Source organism: Micrasema longulum, unplaced genomic scaffold (assembly GCF_059751315.1).
Source record: "Micrasema longulum isolate JH-2025_06_02 unplaced genomic scaffold, ASM5975131v1 h1tg000444l, whole genome shotgun sequence".
In the NCBI taxonomy this organism is placed as follows: domain Eukaryota; kingdom Metazoa; phylum Arthropoda; class Insecta; order Trichoptera; family Brachycentridae; genus Micrasema; species Micrasema longulum.
The window spans coordinates 392,541-410,141 of record NW_028277643.1 but is presented as its reverse complement, the minus strand read 5'-3'; the positions used below and the strand labels follow the sequence as shown (position 1 = coordinate 410,141).

Genomic DNA, 17,601 nt, shown 5'->3' with positions numbered 1-17,601 from the left:
AATGTTAATAACAAAACTTATAAGTAGTCTTTATTATATCTATATATGGATAAATATATATAGGATGTTCCGTAGAGTGGAACAAAAAAAAAAGTAAAGCGGGGGGAAGGGGGTTATTTGGAACCAATTTTTTGTACAGAAACCCAAGTTGATGCTGAAACAAGCAAAAGTTATGACAGTACGTCAACTAATATATTCAAATCTTATGTTATTTGTTCATAAAATGATTAATGGTTATACCTCAAAAGAGTTGACTCAAAGGATTTTTTCTAATCAATGTGAACACGTATATAAAACAAGAAATAAACATGAAGTAAGACTACCATTTCGTAGGAAAATAAATACTCAAAACTCTTTGATGCACCGAGCTGTACAGTTATATTATAAGGAAATACCATTAGAAATAAGAGAGCAAAAAAATATTATTTCATTTAAATGTCAGTTAAAAAAACATGTGTTTAGCAGATAAGTTAGTTTTTAAAAAGTAATCTTATTCGTGTTATTTTAATAGAAGTTTTCTTTTTAAGTGTACGTATATTGTTTAGAAATTTTAATAATTAGTATATGTTTAAATAATAATTAGATATAAGTTAATATTAGGGCATTCATTTATTATGTTTGTACTATTTTAAGAAAAATAAAAAAAATATAAAAAAATTTACCAATTTATTATTATGATTTTTTAAATATTTTTATTATCATCGTTACAAAAAAAAAGTAACGTTCGGGGGTTCGGTTCACTAGAACAGATTTATTTCCAATGGCCATATTTTCCCTCTTTTCACCATATTTTTTGTTTCACTCTCCAGCGAACTTTTATTTATGTACATATATATATATGATATGTTTATACCAGCTTATACCCGCGGCTCCGCTTGTGTGGTATAAAGAAGAAATTAGTTATGTTTTCAATTAGCTTTGTCGTTTAGCAATTAGATTTTTCTCGAACGAATGATATATTTTCGAGATGGAAAGTAGCCTGTATCGATAGCCAGTCCTCGCCAGATGAATCTCACCGGCAACAATAATGGTTTCACATTTTTATCTTCACAAACGTCAAAAGATGGAAGAGTCGAAGGAATATAGGTGTTCAAATATAGACAGAATGGTGAATGTTACACAGTATGTAAAGTGGCAACTTAAATCAGTCAATGACAGGTCATAAACCCTGTGGATGCCTAAACTTCCATATTCCCTTCTGTAAAATGTGCTTCATGCCTGTTGTAATATTTTAATATTAACAGCTCACTAAGGGGGTGGAGGGGGGGGGGGGTTGAATCCATTACAAACATTATTTTTTATAATTATTAAATTTAGCGTATCTTCGGTGAAATGTTAGCATTTAATATCGTACGTATTATTATCTTCGTATTCCACACATATTAAAAGCTGAATTTAATATACATGTTTATGCATATTATATGTTAATACAAGTCGGTATTACAGTATTTAATAACGTCTCAGATCATTAGGTTTTACAGCATTCCTATCTTTTCATAGCAAAACTCGCTCAGAGAGTAAATGCTATAGGCTGTTAACTAATTTTAGTGTGCATACATAATAAAGATTAGGGAATAGAGTTCATTATTCAACCCTTCAGGCACGGCGCTAATCGAATCTCGGGGAAATGTGGAAAACCTTGCATTGGCAACCCATTTTAAAATGGCGTCGAAAAGTTAACATCATTTAGAACAAAGTGATGTTTCAATTAAACCACATATTTTAAGGTGTGTTCTATTCTCTTCACATAAAAATAATAACTAATAAAACCACTTTATAAAAATTGTTAAGTCTCTCGGGGGAGCCATTCCTTTAAAAAGCGCGCCCCGGGTGGCGGATAAGGGAATGCCCATCGACATATCATTCTTGAGGAACTGAGGGGTAAGAGAAAAATAAAATAGCTCCCGTGGACGGACAGGCTGGAGACGGATACTCCTAATAAAACTGATGTATTTGGGCTTCTCCAAAACAATTGGATTAGAGGTCGGTTGCGCTGTGAGTTTGGGAATAGACCTCACAGTAGAGATGGCGGTAGAAGAACTCCTAATGTCTTGAAAAGATGAAAGCTTTGGCATCAGACGTCATCCGATCTTAAAAACATTTGCAAAACAAAAATCTTTTTGTACGATCTTAAACAAAATATTTATCAACAATGTTTGATTGTGTCCAAATGCTTGCAGACTGTGAAATTGTGAAATTTAAAATATTTATCGGTTGTTGTTCATACTTTTAAGTAAAGTATAAGTAAAACTTCTTTAAACACACCATAAACAATTACATGATGCCGGACAGAGCAATACGACTTACGTTTGAGTTTTTCGATGTTACTCATTTTAAGCTAATTTTCGAATAAAAAATTTTTTTTTTCCATTACAGTCATATACTATTCAGATATTACAACAGAGATGAAGAACATTTAAGAGAAGGTAATATAGAAGTGTAGGCATCTACAGGGCTTATGACCTGTCAATGGCTGGTTTAAGTGGCCACTTTACACACTGTGTAACATTCACCATTCTGCCCATATTTGAACATCTATATTCTTTAAATTCTTTCATCTGTTGATGTTTGTGAAGTTGAAGAGCTGAAACCTTTATTTATGCGGCTGAGATTCATCTAACTGAATTATTTCACCTACATACTAGGCAACGCCTGAAAAGATTATTTTTTCAATTTCTATACTTCTTCATGTGCCAGGTGGATTTATCAACAATAATTTGAGTTTGTCCAAATTTTCGTAGACAAGGACTGGATTCAACTCCCTGGGAAGCTGTTTATATCGACATATTACAACAGAGATTAAGAACATTTAAGATAAGGTAATAAAGAAGTCTAGGCATCTACAGGGCTTATGACCTGTCAATGGCTAGTTTAAGTGGCCACTTTGCACAATGTCTGACATTCACCATTCTGCCCATATTTGAACCCCTATGTTCATTCAATTATTTCATCTGTTAATGTTTGTTCAGTTAAAGAGCTAAAACCTTTATTTATGCCGAGTATGTAGGTGAAATAATTCAATTAGATGAATCTCACCCGCATAAATAAAATTTTCAGCTCTTTAACTTCACAAACATCAACAGATAAAATAATTGAAGGAATATAGATGTTCAAATATGGGCAGAATGGTGAATGTAACACAGTGTGTAAAGTGGCCACTCAAACCAGCCATTGACAGGTCATAAGCCCTGTAGATGCCCAGACTTCTATATTACCTTCTTTTAAATATTATTTATCTCTGTTGAAATATGTTTATATAAACAGCTCCCCAGGGAGTTGAATCCAGTCCTTGTCTACAAAAATTTGGACAAACTCAAAATATTATTGATATATTATTCAGTTGCGCTGATACAGTTTTTTTAGTATCTTTTGTCAACCATAGCCTTGAAAATTCTATGAAATATTTCATTTTTAAAAGGTTTTCATTTGTGTGAAAATCATCTCAAAAGAACAATTCAATTAATAGTATCCCAAAACGTCTTGCAGCTTCAAAGCGCATGTATGGTTGGAATTCTAGTTCATAGTTTCCAATTCTGGTAGAATTTAATAACAGATAGAAGCAAAATAACATCACGTTTTGCTGCTTCAGAGTAAATTGACGATATGAATCTAGTTTCCATTTACGTTATTTAAACATTTACTTTTATTATTTTTAAAACTGTGTACAATAGGTAAGACCTAGATTACAGCACAGTATGGACGATTTGTGAAATTTGATAGTAAATGACATGTACACATGGAAGCTAGGTAAACAAACGTCTTGCAGCTAGAAAGCGTTGAAATAAAGGAATTCTATAAAATGAAAATTCGGGTGTTTTTTGTACCCCGTCTCGTCGAGGAAAAGTTAAAGGGTTGTAGGGTAATGACTGGGGAACCCCAGATTGACGAACTAAACGTGCAGCTTGTAATAATTTAGTACTAGAACCGTCATTTCCTCAGAACGTGACTATATTATTTGAGGTAAAAGATTAGCTAGAATAAACTTCGTCGAAATGTCGAAATTAGAGCAGAATGCAAGGCTGAGTTAAGCATTATCGACAAAATTAAGAATGGTCTTTTGCGATGGTTCGGTCATGTGGAGCGAATGAATGATGAAAGAACGGCTAAAAAGATTTATGATGCGAATGTGTCTGGTTGTAGAAGTCGAGGAAGGCCGAGAAAGACATGGCATGATCAAGTACAACAAATTCTTGAAAGTGGTCATGTGAAAAGTCGGAATAATCGACGTGCGTGCATGAGAAGATGTATGAATGTGAAGGAAGCAAAGGAAGTGTGCCAGGACAGAGTGGTGTGGCGTTCTATCCTCTCTGCCTACCCCTCTGGGGAAATGGCGTGATGGTTAGTTAGTTAGTTAGTTAGTTAGTTAACTTCGTTCTTATCTTGCCTGTGGAGAATAACAGTGACTTTTAACATCATTATTTAATTTTTCGACAAATGAGAGAGTTATCCACAAATAAATGACAAAATACATGAGGGTGATTAAATTAAAATTTTTGTATAAAAACATGTTTTTTTCCTCAAAAAAAGGTCAAAACTTTTGAAAAAATATCTTAACTAGGCAAAAGCAAGTCATAAGGCTCTGTAAATGCAACGGCTTGCATATTAACTTCTATAAAATATTATCTTTCTCTGTTGATACTAGTACATCTATTATTTTTTACGTTAAAATTTATTAAAACGATTAATCGTATGTAGTAAAAAAAAATATAAGCCTAAATTTTTGACAGTTACATTTCATGACTTGTTCTGATTTATAATTAAAATATATATTATTTTGTATTTTTATGGGTACGATTATTATTATTTTTAATACGCTTTACAACGGGTTATATTTATTTTGGTTTTACATAAAAAAATAATGAAGCATGTTTATCCTAATCTTACCGTTGATCTGTACCAGCCAGACTCCATCACAGACCCCCCACAAACCGGAAATGACGAAGAAAATCGGGATATGATCCGACCGTGGCTGCCACACGAGAAGGGAGATTATAAGACCGATTTGGAGAATCATGGCGGATAAAACCACGGGAAGTCGCCCAGTTAACTGAAATTAAATAGTAAACAACATGTCATAATATTATAATTACGTTTTTACTAAAACTCGCAAATGAAAAGCGAATGAAATATGAAATCTGGATCGCATGAACAAACTCGGATCAATTTTTTTTTGTTATTTTTATTTATAACCGCATTACAATTTTAAAAGATTTATTAAATCCATTTTTTGACTTACTTAAAACATATACGCTTGGTTGGACGGTTCATAGAAATTTATTACACCAAATAGATAAACATTTTTGAGTGGTGAATATTTAATAAGTATATTATGGAAGTCAACGCATTTACATGGGTTTCAAAAGTCTTTATCTGGTTCAAGTCAACTTTGTACAATGCGTACCATTCACCCAAAAACAATTCCCCTCTTTGTTGCAATAAATTGTAATAACCTTGGGAGTGGAATCCAGTCTTCTCTGTAAATATTCATGTTTATTTTTATCATATGCTTCGAAGCAAAAAAAGAAGTAAATCCATTATTTTCAAATATTAAAAAAAGATTATTAAGCAAGAAAGATAACATTTAATCAACTTTAAGAGTTGTTTTTTTATAAAATACCTATTTTTTTACTGTTTTTTTACTATGGGTAAGTATATTTTTGAACCCTTATTAATAAAAAAGTTGTTTTATTCAAAAACTTTTATTTTTTATTTGAAAAAATCACTGATTTAAATAAGCTGTAAATTGCTTTCTTTTTTTTTGGATAACATAATATTAAGTTTATATAACGAAAAAATACGTCCGTAGATTAACTCTCAAAATTCAATCAACAGTATTTTGAGTCTTACAAAGATGTTGTAGACAAAAACCAAATGTAAATGCCTTGACTTCGATATTTCCTTCCATAAAATGTTATTTATCTCTTTTGTAATGTAATAAATCTTAAAATGTAAATAAATAAATTTTTTAAATAAAGGTATCTTAATATCCCCTTTCGCGTGACAAAAAATAAGTATTTATTCCATCTGTCAGTCTGTAGCACTTACTTAGCAAAACACTCTTTTTTCTATGGTTTTTGCTCTAACTAAAATGTTTTTTTTCATCTATTGATATATTTAACACGCCCCTTAATTTATTAAAAAATAAATGAAAACTCATTTTTTCTAGCTGCGATACGATCCCACTTGATATTTAATGATGCTCACACTTACACACACCTGAACACTTACTTCCACACAAACACACCTCTACACTTACTCTCACTTGTACCACAATTCAATATGTATGATTTTCATTTAGAAACTTCGCTGGTCTGTCTTTAAACCGTATCTTTTGTTATGTTATTATATCGTTGTCGATTGTTTGTTTCCGTAAAATAAATAAATATTTAAAAAATCAATTATATTTTGGTGATATTTATAAAAAATACTTTTTCAAAAAAATAAATTCCTCTTTATTTTGGTACGGGTTAACCTACGTAGATAGATACCTACAACAAAATACTGATGTAAAAGTAAGTTCAAAAATTCTAAAAATAAGTATACAAAAAGTGAGGAAATATGACTTTGTAAAAGAATAAACATAATATTTGGGTTATCTGTCCTACAATTTATCACAGTAATTTAGCATCCTGGCCTGTAGTGGTGCAAATTTTTTAAAATTATGTTTAATAGCTGTTTCTAATAAAACTTGTATCGCAGCGTGTCTTGATTATTTTTTTGTTACTCGAAGGTAAGATTATCAGTCTTACGCTTCAGGTACCAGTCTAGGGACTATGAAATATTCCAGTGTAAAAATACCCTTTAAATAAAATATTTTACATCAGGGAATCATCGAGAATCGAATCCGAGACTTCTTGCATGGTAGGCAAACGCGCTGACTACTACACCACGAGGACGACAGAGAATGTCGATGTCATTAAATCATATATTTTGTACATTTTCATTCCTTGGTACGTACATCATAAAATTTGATTTTGTTAGAAAAAGCTTCAAGTGACTGACTGTTAAGGCTGTGGTCCGGTGAAACGCACGAAAAATCAGGAAATCACACGATTTTGTCATTTTAAAACTATTTTTTTGTATAAATCGCGCAATATCAAACAATAAAAAATACCCTTCAAATGAATATTTCAAATCAACCATATCGTGAATCGAGACCTCTTGCATGGTAGGCAAACGCACTGATCATTACACCGCGAGGCCGACTAAATTCTTAATAAATAGTTAATCCTCCTAAAAGCCGAATCCAGTCGAATCTTACTGTTTTCTTTTTTAATCTTTTTCTGCACCACAACAGGTCAGGAGGCCCAATTACAGTGGTGAATTACATCACAGAACACCCAGGCTTGAGAAAAATCACATTTGATTTTTGTGTTCTCACCGGGAATCGAATCCGGAACCTTCCATGTGTGATTCAAGCGTCTTGACCACTACACCACGGAGGCCTCTTCTTCACATACCTCTTGTTTCATCTAATTACAGGCAAAATTCATATTTATGGCGAACTTTTAATAATTTTAATGTAATAAATAAATCATTTAACATAGATTTATTTGCAAATAATCTTAATGACGTACGGCGTTTGCTTTCGAAATAATTCGTAGTATTTTTTTCTTTTCTTTTGAATTTACATTTAGTTACTATTCATTTTATGTTCGAGAATCTTTTTTAACTTACGGTAAGACAACGCAAAAAAAATCTATTTTACGTGGTTGAATAAAAAAATTGCGTCGTTTTGGTAAAATATGATTGGCATATTTCATTGAAAATATAATTTTACTGACAATGCGTTTGATACAGTTAGTCAATAGGCATAACAAAAGTTCTCTATGTATAAAATGAACTGTTATTTCTTAGTCGTTCTCAGTTATAAATACCAATTTTCAGTTAGCGGTGCCCAGTGAGCACATCCACAAACTTTCGTTTGAAAATTAAAGCATCAACAAATTAAAGCAGTTTTGATAAAAAGCTCTCAACTGCGGTGAAAAGAGAGCATTCCATTTAGTTTACAGAATTCTGGGCTACAAGCTACAAAATAAACCAAACATTCAGGCAAACCGAACAAAGTTCGAACTTCGACCTGAGAAATATTTTGCGAATTCCATTAGGGCAATTAAAAAATATAATGTAAAGAGTGTTTAAACTTTTACATTGGTAGGTTTATGTCTGGTTAATTTTTAATTTAAATGGTTGTTTAATTTTTGTTTACTTATCTAATTATTGCAAATATCACAATTTGCACATTTTTTTTATTTATTAACGCTCAAAAGGCATTGACGTATACAGAGTTTTAAACAATTTACAAAAATGAAAAAAAAAGAAAAATTCATAAAAAAATACACATAAACGAACTAAAATACTAAAAACTAAAATACTAATAATTATTTTTTAAAAAATGAGAATAATAATTGGCTCTTGAATTTTGATAAAGTTAAAGCAAATACATCTATTTTTTGGTCATTAGTGTATTTGTTCCCGAGAGAGTGAATTCTCAGAAACAGAGAATTAATATGCGAATTTGACTAAGATGTTATATTAATATATCTAAAGTGAATATGATGCCGCATTGGCCTATTACGTACATTGAAAAATATGTATTTGACCAAATCAGGATCATCAAAAAGATTATAAATTTTATATTTGAAGCACTTACTTTGTGGTTATTTATTTTATCAAAAATATTATTTACATCTTGTAATAAAAGTACCAGATTAGATACTATTCTTCTATCACCAATTTTGGGGAAATTAAACTTAGGTATGTGTATATATGTACTTACCTACGTTTAATTTAAGTTTATTAAAAATTATTAAAATTATTAAAATTATTTTTTAATAAATTTTTAAATTTGATCTCGGTAAATGGAATTTAAAATTTATGAACCAAAGAAATGCTGTTAAAATGAACAATTTAATGGTAGATTTTATTGCAATAGTAGCAAAGAGAAGTAGGTAACCGAATTAAGGAATTGTTTTCTATTAGACTCCTATCCAATGAAAAATATAATTTTTTAATTGATAATATAGATTTAAATTTAACTGATTTCTTTTTGAAGTTAAAGTTTGCGAATTAAAGTCTTGAAATTGATTCTTATTTCAGCTCTTCTGAACATTTTTGATTGTCTTTCTGCCAACTGATGAACATTGGGAAAAATGTTATAAAACATTTTGGCGTGTAAGATATTGTAGCTTATTTCATCAAATAACGAACTTGAGTTGATTCCGTGACCATTCCTTTAGTTTATTTCCTAGTCATGTAAATGTGATCTATAAAAATTATAAGAATTCTTTGGATTCTTGAACTCTGTATTTCTAAAATAATAAAATTAACAACTTAAATATGTTCCTGTTTTTTTTATTACTTTACTGTGTTGTAGTAGTCAGCGTGTTTGCCTACCATGCAAGAGGTCTCGGATTCGATTACCGACATGTTTGAAATGAAATGTTTATTTAAAGGTTGTTTTTACAACTAAAATATTTCACAGTCCCTGGACTGGCACCTGAACCGTAAGACTGATCATCTTATCTTCATGTAAAAAAAATGATCAAGATATGCTACGATTGTTGTACCACTACAGTGTCCTATCCACCATTGTGTGCGGAAAGGAAATGATGATGATGATGATGATGATGATGTGTTTTTAGCATATTGAAGAGGTGTAAAAGGTATACTAATAACTTTTTCTCGTCACATTATTCTTAAATTTTGAATAGAGTATAATTTAAATAGATAATTTTTAAATAAATGTGACGTTTTACCTTTACGAGTGAACCCGTGGCTATTGCCGATATAGAGTTACATAGCCCATAGCAGATCATCACGTAACCAATATTGCTGGTACCCCAGGCGCAAGCCACGTACGCCTGGAAAGATAAATGCATTCAGAATACCATTACATCGCAGCTTATTAAATTACCATTGCATTGGGGGACGGAAGAAATAATCTAATGCACTTCCGACATCATATAAAATGCAATTTCTCTAATGCTACTAACCTGTCATATGGAACGTAAGCAGCTATGGGGCCACAGATGCTGCCGAGCACATAAAAATATAAAAAGAGCTCTTTCTACCCCGTTTAGCGTGGATACTTGTAAAATATTATTAATGTTTAAAGCATTAACTTTGTGGTATTTTTTAAAAGTAAATGTGCGTAATTTATTGTATATAACCAATTACCATCTTTGTTCTTAGTGTCCTGACGAAAAAAACGGTTACGTCTCGAAACCGATAGACATAGAAAAGTCAGTAAGTGATGATATACAATTATCTCATTACTAATATTTAATAAATTGTCTTTTATTTTTTAAATGAAAATTCCACGGTTTCACATTATATTAATTTATATAATAATGTTGATGAACGATGTTATACAGTATTGATGTGGTGTTATTAAATATTTCAAATGTGTATAAAACTATTTTGAAAAATCTTCAACCAAAAAAATAGTAGCTTATCGAAAATAATAAAACTGATTTCGTATTACGCCTTTTTGCTAAATATATTTTTTTATCTAATTGATTTATAAAGTTCCATAAAATGATGAAATGTACACGTTTTTTCTACTTTATTCTACTTTTATATATTCAATTAATGTAACTCTCCAAACAAAACTAGTTCTTGTGTTTGGAGAGTGACTAACTTATAATTATTTTGTAATTCAAATTTATATAATTTCATATTTACATGAGATGATTTCGTATAAAGATTATACAAAATAAAAAAATAAAAAACAGAAAGTTATAAAGTTTTACTAATTCAAATAGAATGCCGTTTTTACTCCGGCTCAAAATATTTCTTTAATAAATATTTTAATTTTAGAGTTACAGGTCCGCCGGTTTGCTACTACCTTATGTAAATTTTGCATTTATAGTATACAATAAGGCTTCCGTTAAATACAATTTTTATAAAACCTATGTATTGAAATATTTTATCTTAAAATATACAAATCATAAAAACTTTAATCAAAGTCAATTGAAAGCACTTCTCCCACATCCCAAAAACCGTTACAAAGACCGAGGGTCTTTTTATCGTTTTCGGTTAAACTAAAAAGCCATGTTTTTTGTCAAAAAACGATTAACTCCTTAATAATTTACAAATTCATAAGCCGCAATATTAATTGAGTATAACTATAATGCTTTCGTTTCCCTTTCCTGTGAGTTTTGCAAATTATAAAAAAAGCCTCCTGTCACCCTATTGCATACACAAATGGTATCAGAAACTGTGTTCACTTGTGTTGAATTTAGTAACGGAAGTTTATCTCCACCGTAGTATTTTTTAGAATTGATTTTACACTTTAAATACCAATGTTTTTCATTTCGTAAAAATGCAGAAAAAATAAATAACAGTTACAGTTAAGCTTTAAATTTTATTTAAATTAATTTGAAATTTCACAAAATTTACCGCCGTATAATCAGCCCCTAAGAAAGCCTGACCCAACCCCAGCCAGGCAGTTATGGTGAGGAGGAGAATCTGGTTTTTCTCTTTCAGTAACTTCATGGTGATTGCTAGAAGTTCGGGTCCTGATAATCCTGAACCCGATCCTTGACGGTTCTTGTCGTATCTGAAATTAAATTATTTCCAAATTAATTTTCTGAACACGGAATTTTTTCTTTTGGAAAAAATACAAAGGAGGGACATAATTCAAATAATATTTTCCTTATAACAATAAATCAGACTTTTTTTTAAAGTAATAATAATAGCAACAAGTTGAACATACTACAGAAAAAAAACCGGCTTGTTAACGTGTATTTTAACAATACGCTAAAATTACAAATTACAAAAAATTAAATGTTAATTATGTTCCAAACAATAATTCTTAAACTCAGGTTCACTCACCAATGGGTTAAAATCAATATATTTTTAGGTTTCATTAAATAAAAAAGTAAGGGTTTTGAGTATGTCCAATGTTTGTTGACATGCTGGATTTCCTCCCTAGGGAGTTATTTAGATCTTAATTCGTTGCAACGGAGAGGGAGTTTTTGGACGGAGAGGGAGTTTAGCTTTTTTAGGAGGTGATACGGAAATCTAGGCATTTATAGGGCTTATGACCTGTTATGAACTTGGCTGGTTTAGTGGCCACTTCATTGACTATGTAACATTCACTTTTCTGTCAAAATCCACATTTAACATACACCACTTTAAAAATCCACATATCCATATTGTTTTCACCCTGTGTTGCAACAAATTTAGATCTAAAAAACTCCCTTATCCTAAAATCATAAGATCTATTAACTCCAGCCTGTGAATAAACATTTGCATATACTCAAAACATTGTTGATTAAACTAATTGGTTTAAGAAGACGTTTAAATATTAGAAAATTGTTTTCAGACGTCACGCGTCGCCTACTAAAATTGGTTTAGCCGGGTGATTCTCACCCACGTGATAAAGGTTTCAGCTCTTTTACTTCACAAATGCCAACTTATGGAAGAGTTGAAGAAATGTGAATGTTTGAATATAGGCATAATGGTGAATTTTACAGCGTGAAAAGTGGTCACTTAAACCAGCCAATGACAGGCCATGAGCCTTGTAACTGCCTAGACCTCCACATTGCCTTCCCAAAATATTTTCCCTCTCTGTTACGACAAATTGAGATAATACAGGTTTCTCCAAATATTTAAAAATCCCCTTCACAATATAGTCTAAAAACTTTTATTTCACAAAATTGAAATATAATTCATAACTATCATTTTTTACACATTTCAAATTTTTCTTTAATTCGACTTCTGTTACCTACTATTAAAATGATTTTATTTGTTCTAGTTTTTAGGAAAATATTATTTTGACCCCGACACGGGTTTTATACAGAGAGGTGTTCTCACAGAATGACAAAAATAGGTATTTAAGTACAAATATACATATAAATATAAAAATCATTGATTTACTTTTTATTTTCCCACTAAAATAAATTTTTAAATTTATTATATTTACACATTTAAAACCTGTTAAAATAGTGTATTTATTTTATTTTGTACTTGTTAACTTATTATTAGTTGACATTCGTGTATTATTTTGAAACTCTAAATTATATATATTTTTTTTTATTTGCATTCTAGCGCGTTTGCATACTTACTCATTGTAAAAAAAATCGAGGGAAACGACTTGCTTGGCTTATATTCTAGAGGCTTTTCAGCAGGCGGGAAAAGGGGATATGGAAGGAATTTATGGAACATACACCACAACTCTGAATTGAGAAAAAAAAATCTTAGATTTCTTTCTTACAACTGGCGGGAATCAAACCCATGACGCCAGCTTCATAGTTAGCTGTTTAACCAACTGCGCTACAGTTCCTGACGTAACTTATAATGTGCTTAAATATATTTAGCTATTTTATTTCAATACACTTCTTCCCATACATCTGTTTATTCTTCCAAGGCGTAAGTGTACTAATAAATATATGAAAAAAATATGAAATACCACCTTGTTAAAGGATCTACTCCAACCGCAACAATGATAACAGCTCCCACCATACAAGCGAGGTAGATTCCAGCTATCATTTGTATCTTTTCAATCGGTTGAGACTGCAATGCATCATCACCAGACGTACTGGCTAAGAAGTTGGCTCCGCAGATCTCAGGGTTTACAGTTGATGGCTCTGAAGAACCATCACTCAAAACTAAAAAAAATGTTACCTTCAATTTTTGTAGTAAAAGCAGGTATGAAAACCAGCAAAAAGAAAATTACGTGGGAATATTAACCAAATACATTTTTCAGTTACAATAACTGAAGGGTGGAAATCTCACCCTTTTTAAAGAGTTTATCAACTTTTAAAGAGAAATAATTGATTACGATTTAATAAAGTTATTTATTTATTATATACTATGTAAAGTAATCAACAACCATATCTAAAGCAAGATTTGCTTACTTATTTACATCCTACGCTAGTTTTACAATAACTTACAGCCTACTGCATAAGAACACATATTGTATTTATAATTAAAAATCACTAAATAATACAATTTCAAAATAAACAAAAAAAATTATCATTTTGGTTTTATTTGGAAAAAAGAAAAACATGCATAAAATGAAGATAATAAAAAAATATTTATTCATCAATGTTTTGTGTATGTCCAAATGTTTGAAAACAGGCTGGATTTCTTCCCTAAAGAGTTATTTAGATCTAAATTTGTTGCAACAGAAAAATAAAACATTTTTGAGAAGATGATATGAAAGTCTAGGCATTTACAGGGCTTAACTTAGATTTGAATAACTCTCTAGGGAGGTAATTCAGCTTGTCGGCAAACATTTGAACATGTTCAAAAAATTGTTGAATCAACTAACTGGTAAAAAAAGAAGTATACGAATTGGAAAACTGTTTTCAGGAGTTGCCTAGTAGGTGAATTGGTTCAGGATAAATCTCACCCCCATGATAAAAATTTCAGCACTTTTATTTCAAAAAAATCAACAGATGGAAGAGCTGAGGAAATGTGGATGTTTAAACGTAAGCAGAATGGTATAGCCAGCCAATGATAGGTCATAAGCCCTGTAAATCCCTAGACTTTCATATTATCTTCTCATTCCTCTCTGTTGCAACAAATTCAGAATTATTTTTTCGATATTTTTATGTATATCACGCGCCTTTTCCCTATACATTTTATTTAGCATATTGTTATTTTTTACATTTCTTTTTATACATTTCTTACAAGATAGTTACATATTAACAATTCCTCTAACACATAGTAGAGGTTTTCATTTTCTACCGCATTCCAATGGGATGCCCTCTGGCCACCCGCGTTTACCTCATGCCCCGCAAGAGCCTTAAATTTCTCATACCCGCCCAATTTTGGCCTTTATAAGGTGGATTTCTGGCTCCAAAAAACAGAATATTCTGGATCGTTCTTTAACCTTTCTGCTAACCTATCTCTTGATACGTTTTGGTATGAACACCCACTCAGGGTTCTTCTAGGTTTGCTAGGGGAGTTCTCCTAGCGAACCAGATTGCTTTCCTTATCTGGAACTCTTTGGTACTAGGCTACGCCCTGGCTCTCTATTATACTGTCAACCTTTGTTTACCTAGTTTTTTGCCTTATTTGGCACATCCGGGTTCTTTGGTCAGACATATAGGTAATTTGATTACTTCAGATCATAGTTATTGATCCCGAGTACCTACTCAGTGAAGTACGAATGCTGGCAGTTAGGCTCTTTCGCTAACTTCTAAATACAGTACGGGATATCATATCACTAGGAAGAGATAGTTCGGTTGTCCGAGGCACACACGTGTTTTGGCCACCCGGAACCCGAACTTATCCCCTATTGTGAAACAATATCTCCACCACCTCTTTTTCTGTAAAATCAGTGCTTGTCAACCAGTGTTACCAACGATATTGTATTTATTCAATTTGTTAATTCTTGTACTTTATGTTACGTATGAAACTTTTAAGTCTAAGACAAATATATTGTTTTCAATGTTTAAAATATATATTTAAGAACCAAAATTTATTTACAAGTAATTCAAATAGATCAAGTCAAAGAAGGAATCGTGTGTTAGAAATACCACATTGTAAAACAAGGCTCGCACAGAGACATGCATATTTTATAGGCCCAAAATTTTTTAATTATTTTTTTACTGATAATATTGCATTGATTTTCCTTCTTTTAAAAAACATGCACTTTCCTGGATTCAAACTAAAGATATGAACTCTTTTTTTCTATGATTTATTTTGTTGCCCTTTAATAATAAGGAATATTTTTGTGTTTTTTTAAATATTTTTTATTTCCTTTTTAAATTAATATAAAAAAATACCATATCTTTTACAGAATATTTCATTTTTTCTTTCTTATGCTATACAAAAATATTAGAACTGCCCATTGTTTATTATAGGAGCGAAAATTCATTAACATTTTCTTGTATACCCACAAACAGGCCATGTCTTTGTGGGATTTTTTGGTTTACTATTTTTCTATTAATATGTATTTTGTTGATATGTAATTATGCTTTACTTTTTTAATATTCTGTTTTATTATTATGTTCATTTTAGAAGAAAAACAAAAAAACTTTAATAAAATAAAATAAATAAATAAAAAAAAACAGAAGCATTTTTGATGGAATAAAAATGTTACTAAAAATACAAAATATGCATGAGTTAATTAAAAATAATTTCAATTATTTATCTCATATACAATAATTTATGAATTTCGTATGGAAAGATTCGTTATTATTTACCTTTGAATGGTTCTGAATACCGTTTTTATTATTTCAGTAAAACTGTTATCTATCTGTCTTCATACAATATTATGATATATAAAATGGAAATGCTTATGTTTTGCGACAAAATACACAATAAAACGTGTAAATTTAGGGTTCTTCAAATACACTTACTAATTAAGAGAAACAATTATAAAACAACAATAAAGAAACATATCAGTCCTTTTTAATTAAATTGGTATGAAGTTAGTAATTAGATTTGTAAAGATAAATGGAAAAAGCTTATACTTATGTGATAAAAAACGTCATCTCAAACAAACATACGTAATGGAATGTTGAATTCTTGAACGAAATATTATATTTTTAACGTTTTATTATAAATGTAAAATATCTCTTAACTTAATGTTTATTCTTCTCTACAGATGTAAATTATAGTGTCTTATATGGCAGGCCCAAAATAACAAATTGAGTGTTGATAATAAGTGCCTCTTAATAATTTTGGGTGCGCAGTGGTTCAACTTTGTAGGGATTTTCGTTTATTAACAATTGTGTTTTTCACGTGTTTATTACAGCAATTTACAAATAAATATTTATACAACAAATTAATTAAGTAGTAAAAGTGAACAAATATATTTTTTATTTTTGCCAATGGTTCATCTAAGCTGCCTAACTAGGAATAGCTTCCCCGTTCTAAGGCAGTAAATTATGTATTTTATAAAAATATTAAAAAGTTATTACATTTTTTTTTTTATGTGTGCTTTTTCAGTCATTTTCGGTGGAAACAATTATGCATACAAAATGAAATACAACACATTTAATAATTTTTATTCTCTGACTTGCTATCAATGTTAAGTCGGAATTACACATACACAATTATTCTAGTAATATACACGTACGGATATACACACGTAAAATATAATAAATATACATGTAATTTTAAATGAAAATACATGTGAACAGTTTCATAAAACAATGGTTTATAAATTTTTAGATCTATAACTGCATGCACTGATGCACTGATAAGACAACAGACGCAACAGTCTCCGGCAATAACTGTTATCAAGTGAAGGTGACACTCCGGCTGGGCCGTATACCGAGGACCCTTCCGAGAGCATTAACTACGCTTGCCTATTTTACGAGACATGTTCAGAAAGTAAGTGTACTGTGGCCATAACGGGCTGTTATTTTGTGTTTTTTGATAAATGGCAACGCCAAATTGTAGAGGGGGATCTCTTGACAGAGTAAGCATCTCAGGAACACGGAAGTGCGTAAACTCACGTTGTAGTGTCCAGTTGCGGGAAAGATGTCGGTAAGAAATTTCGCCAAGTGCAAGCCACGTGCTGTGGTCCACTTCCTACTCGCGGAAGGAATAACACCTGCCGTTTTTTTCGCGAATCAAAATGCTCTACGGTGAAGGTTTAATGAACAAAATGAGGTATGTTTAAGTGGTGAAGGG

The 17,601-nt window shown here is 30.9% G+C and overlaps 1 protein-coding gene across 8 annotated transcripts in view; it reads right to left on the bottom strand.

Annotated features, from left to right (window-relative positions):
* LOC148281517 (UNC93-like protein) overlaps positions 1 to 17,601 on the bottom strand; it is a 96,329-nt gene that overhangs the window by 7,055 nt on the left and 71,673 nt on the right. For all 8 annotated transcript variants that reach the window (XM_088226589.1, XM_088226595.1, XM_088226592.1 and 5 more), the window contains exons 6-9: positions 13,421 to 13,616; positions 11,404 to 11,563; positions 9,759 to 9,863; positions 4,885 to 5,047 (exon numbers count right to left, since the gene is read on the bottom strand). In XM_088226589.1, coding sequence (XP_088082715.1) covers positions 4,885 to 5,047; positions 9,759 to 9,863; positions 11,404 to 11,563; positions 13,421 to 13,616 — 624 coding nt within the window. The remainder of the gene's footprint in view (positions 1 to 4,884; positions 5,048 to 9,758; positions 9,864 to 11,403; positions 11,564 to 13,420; positions 13,617 to 17,601) is intronic.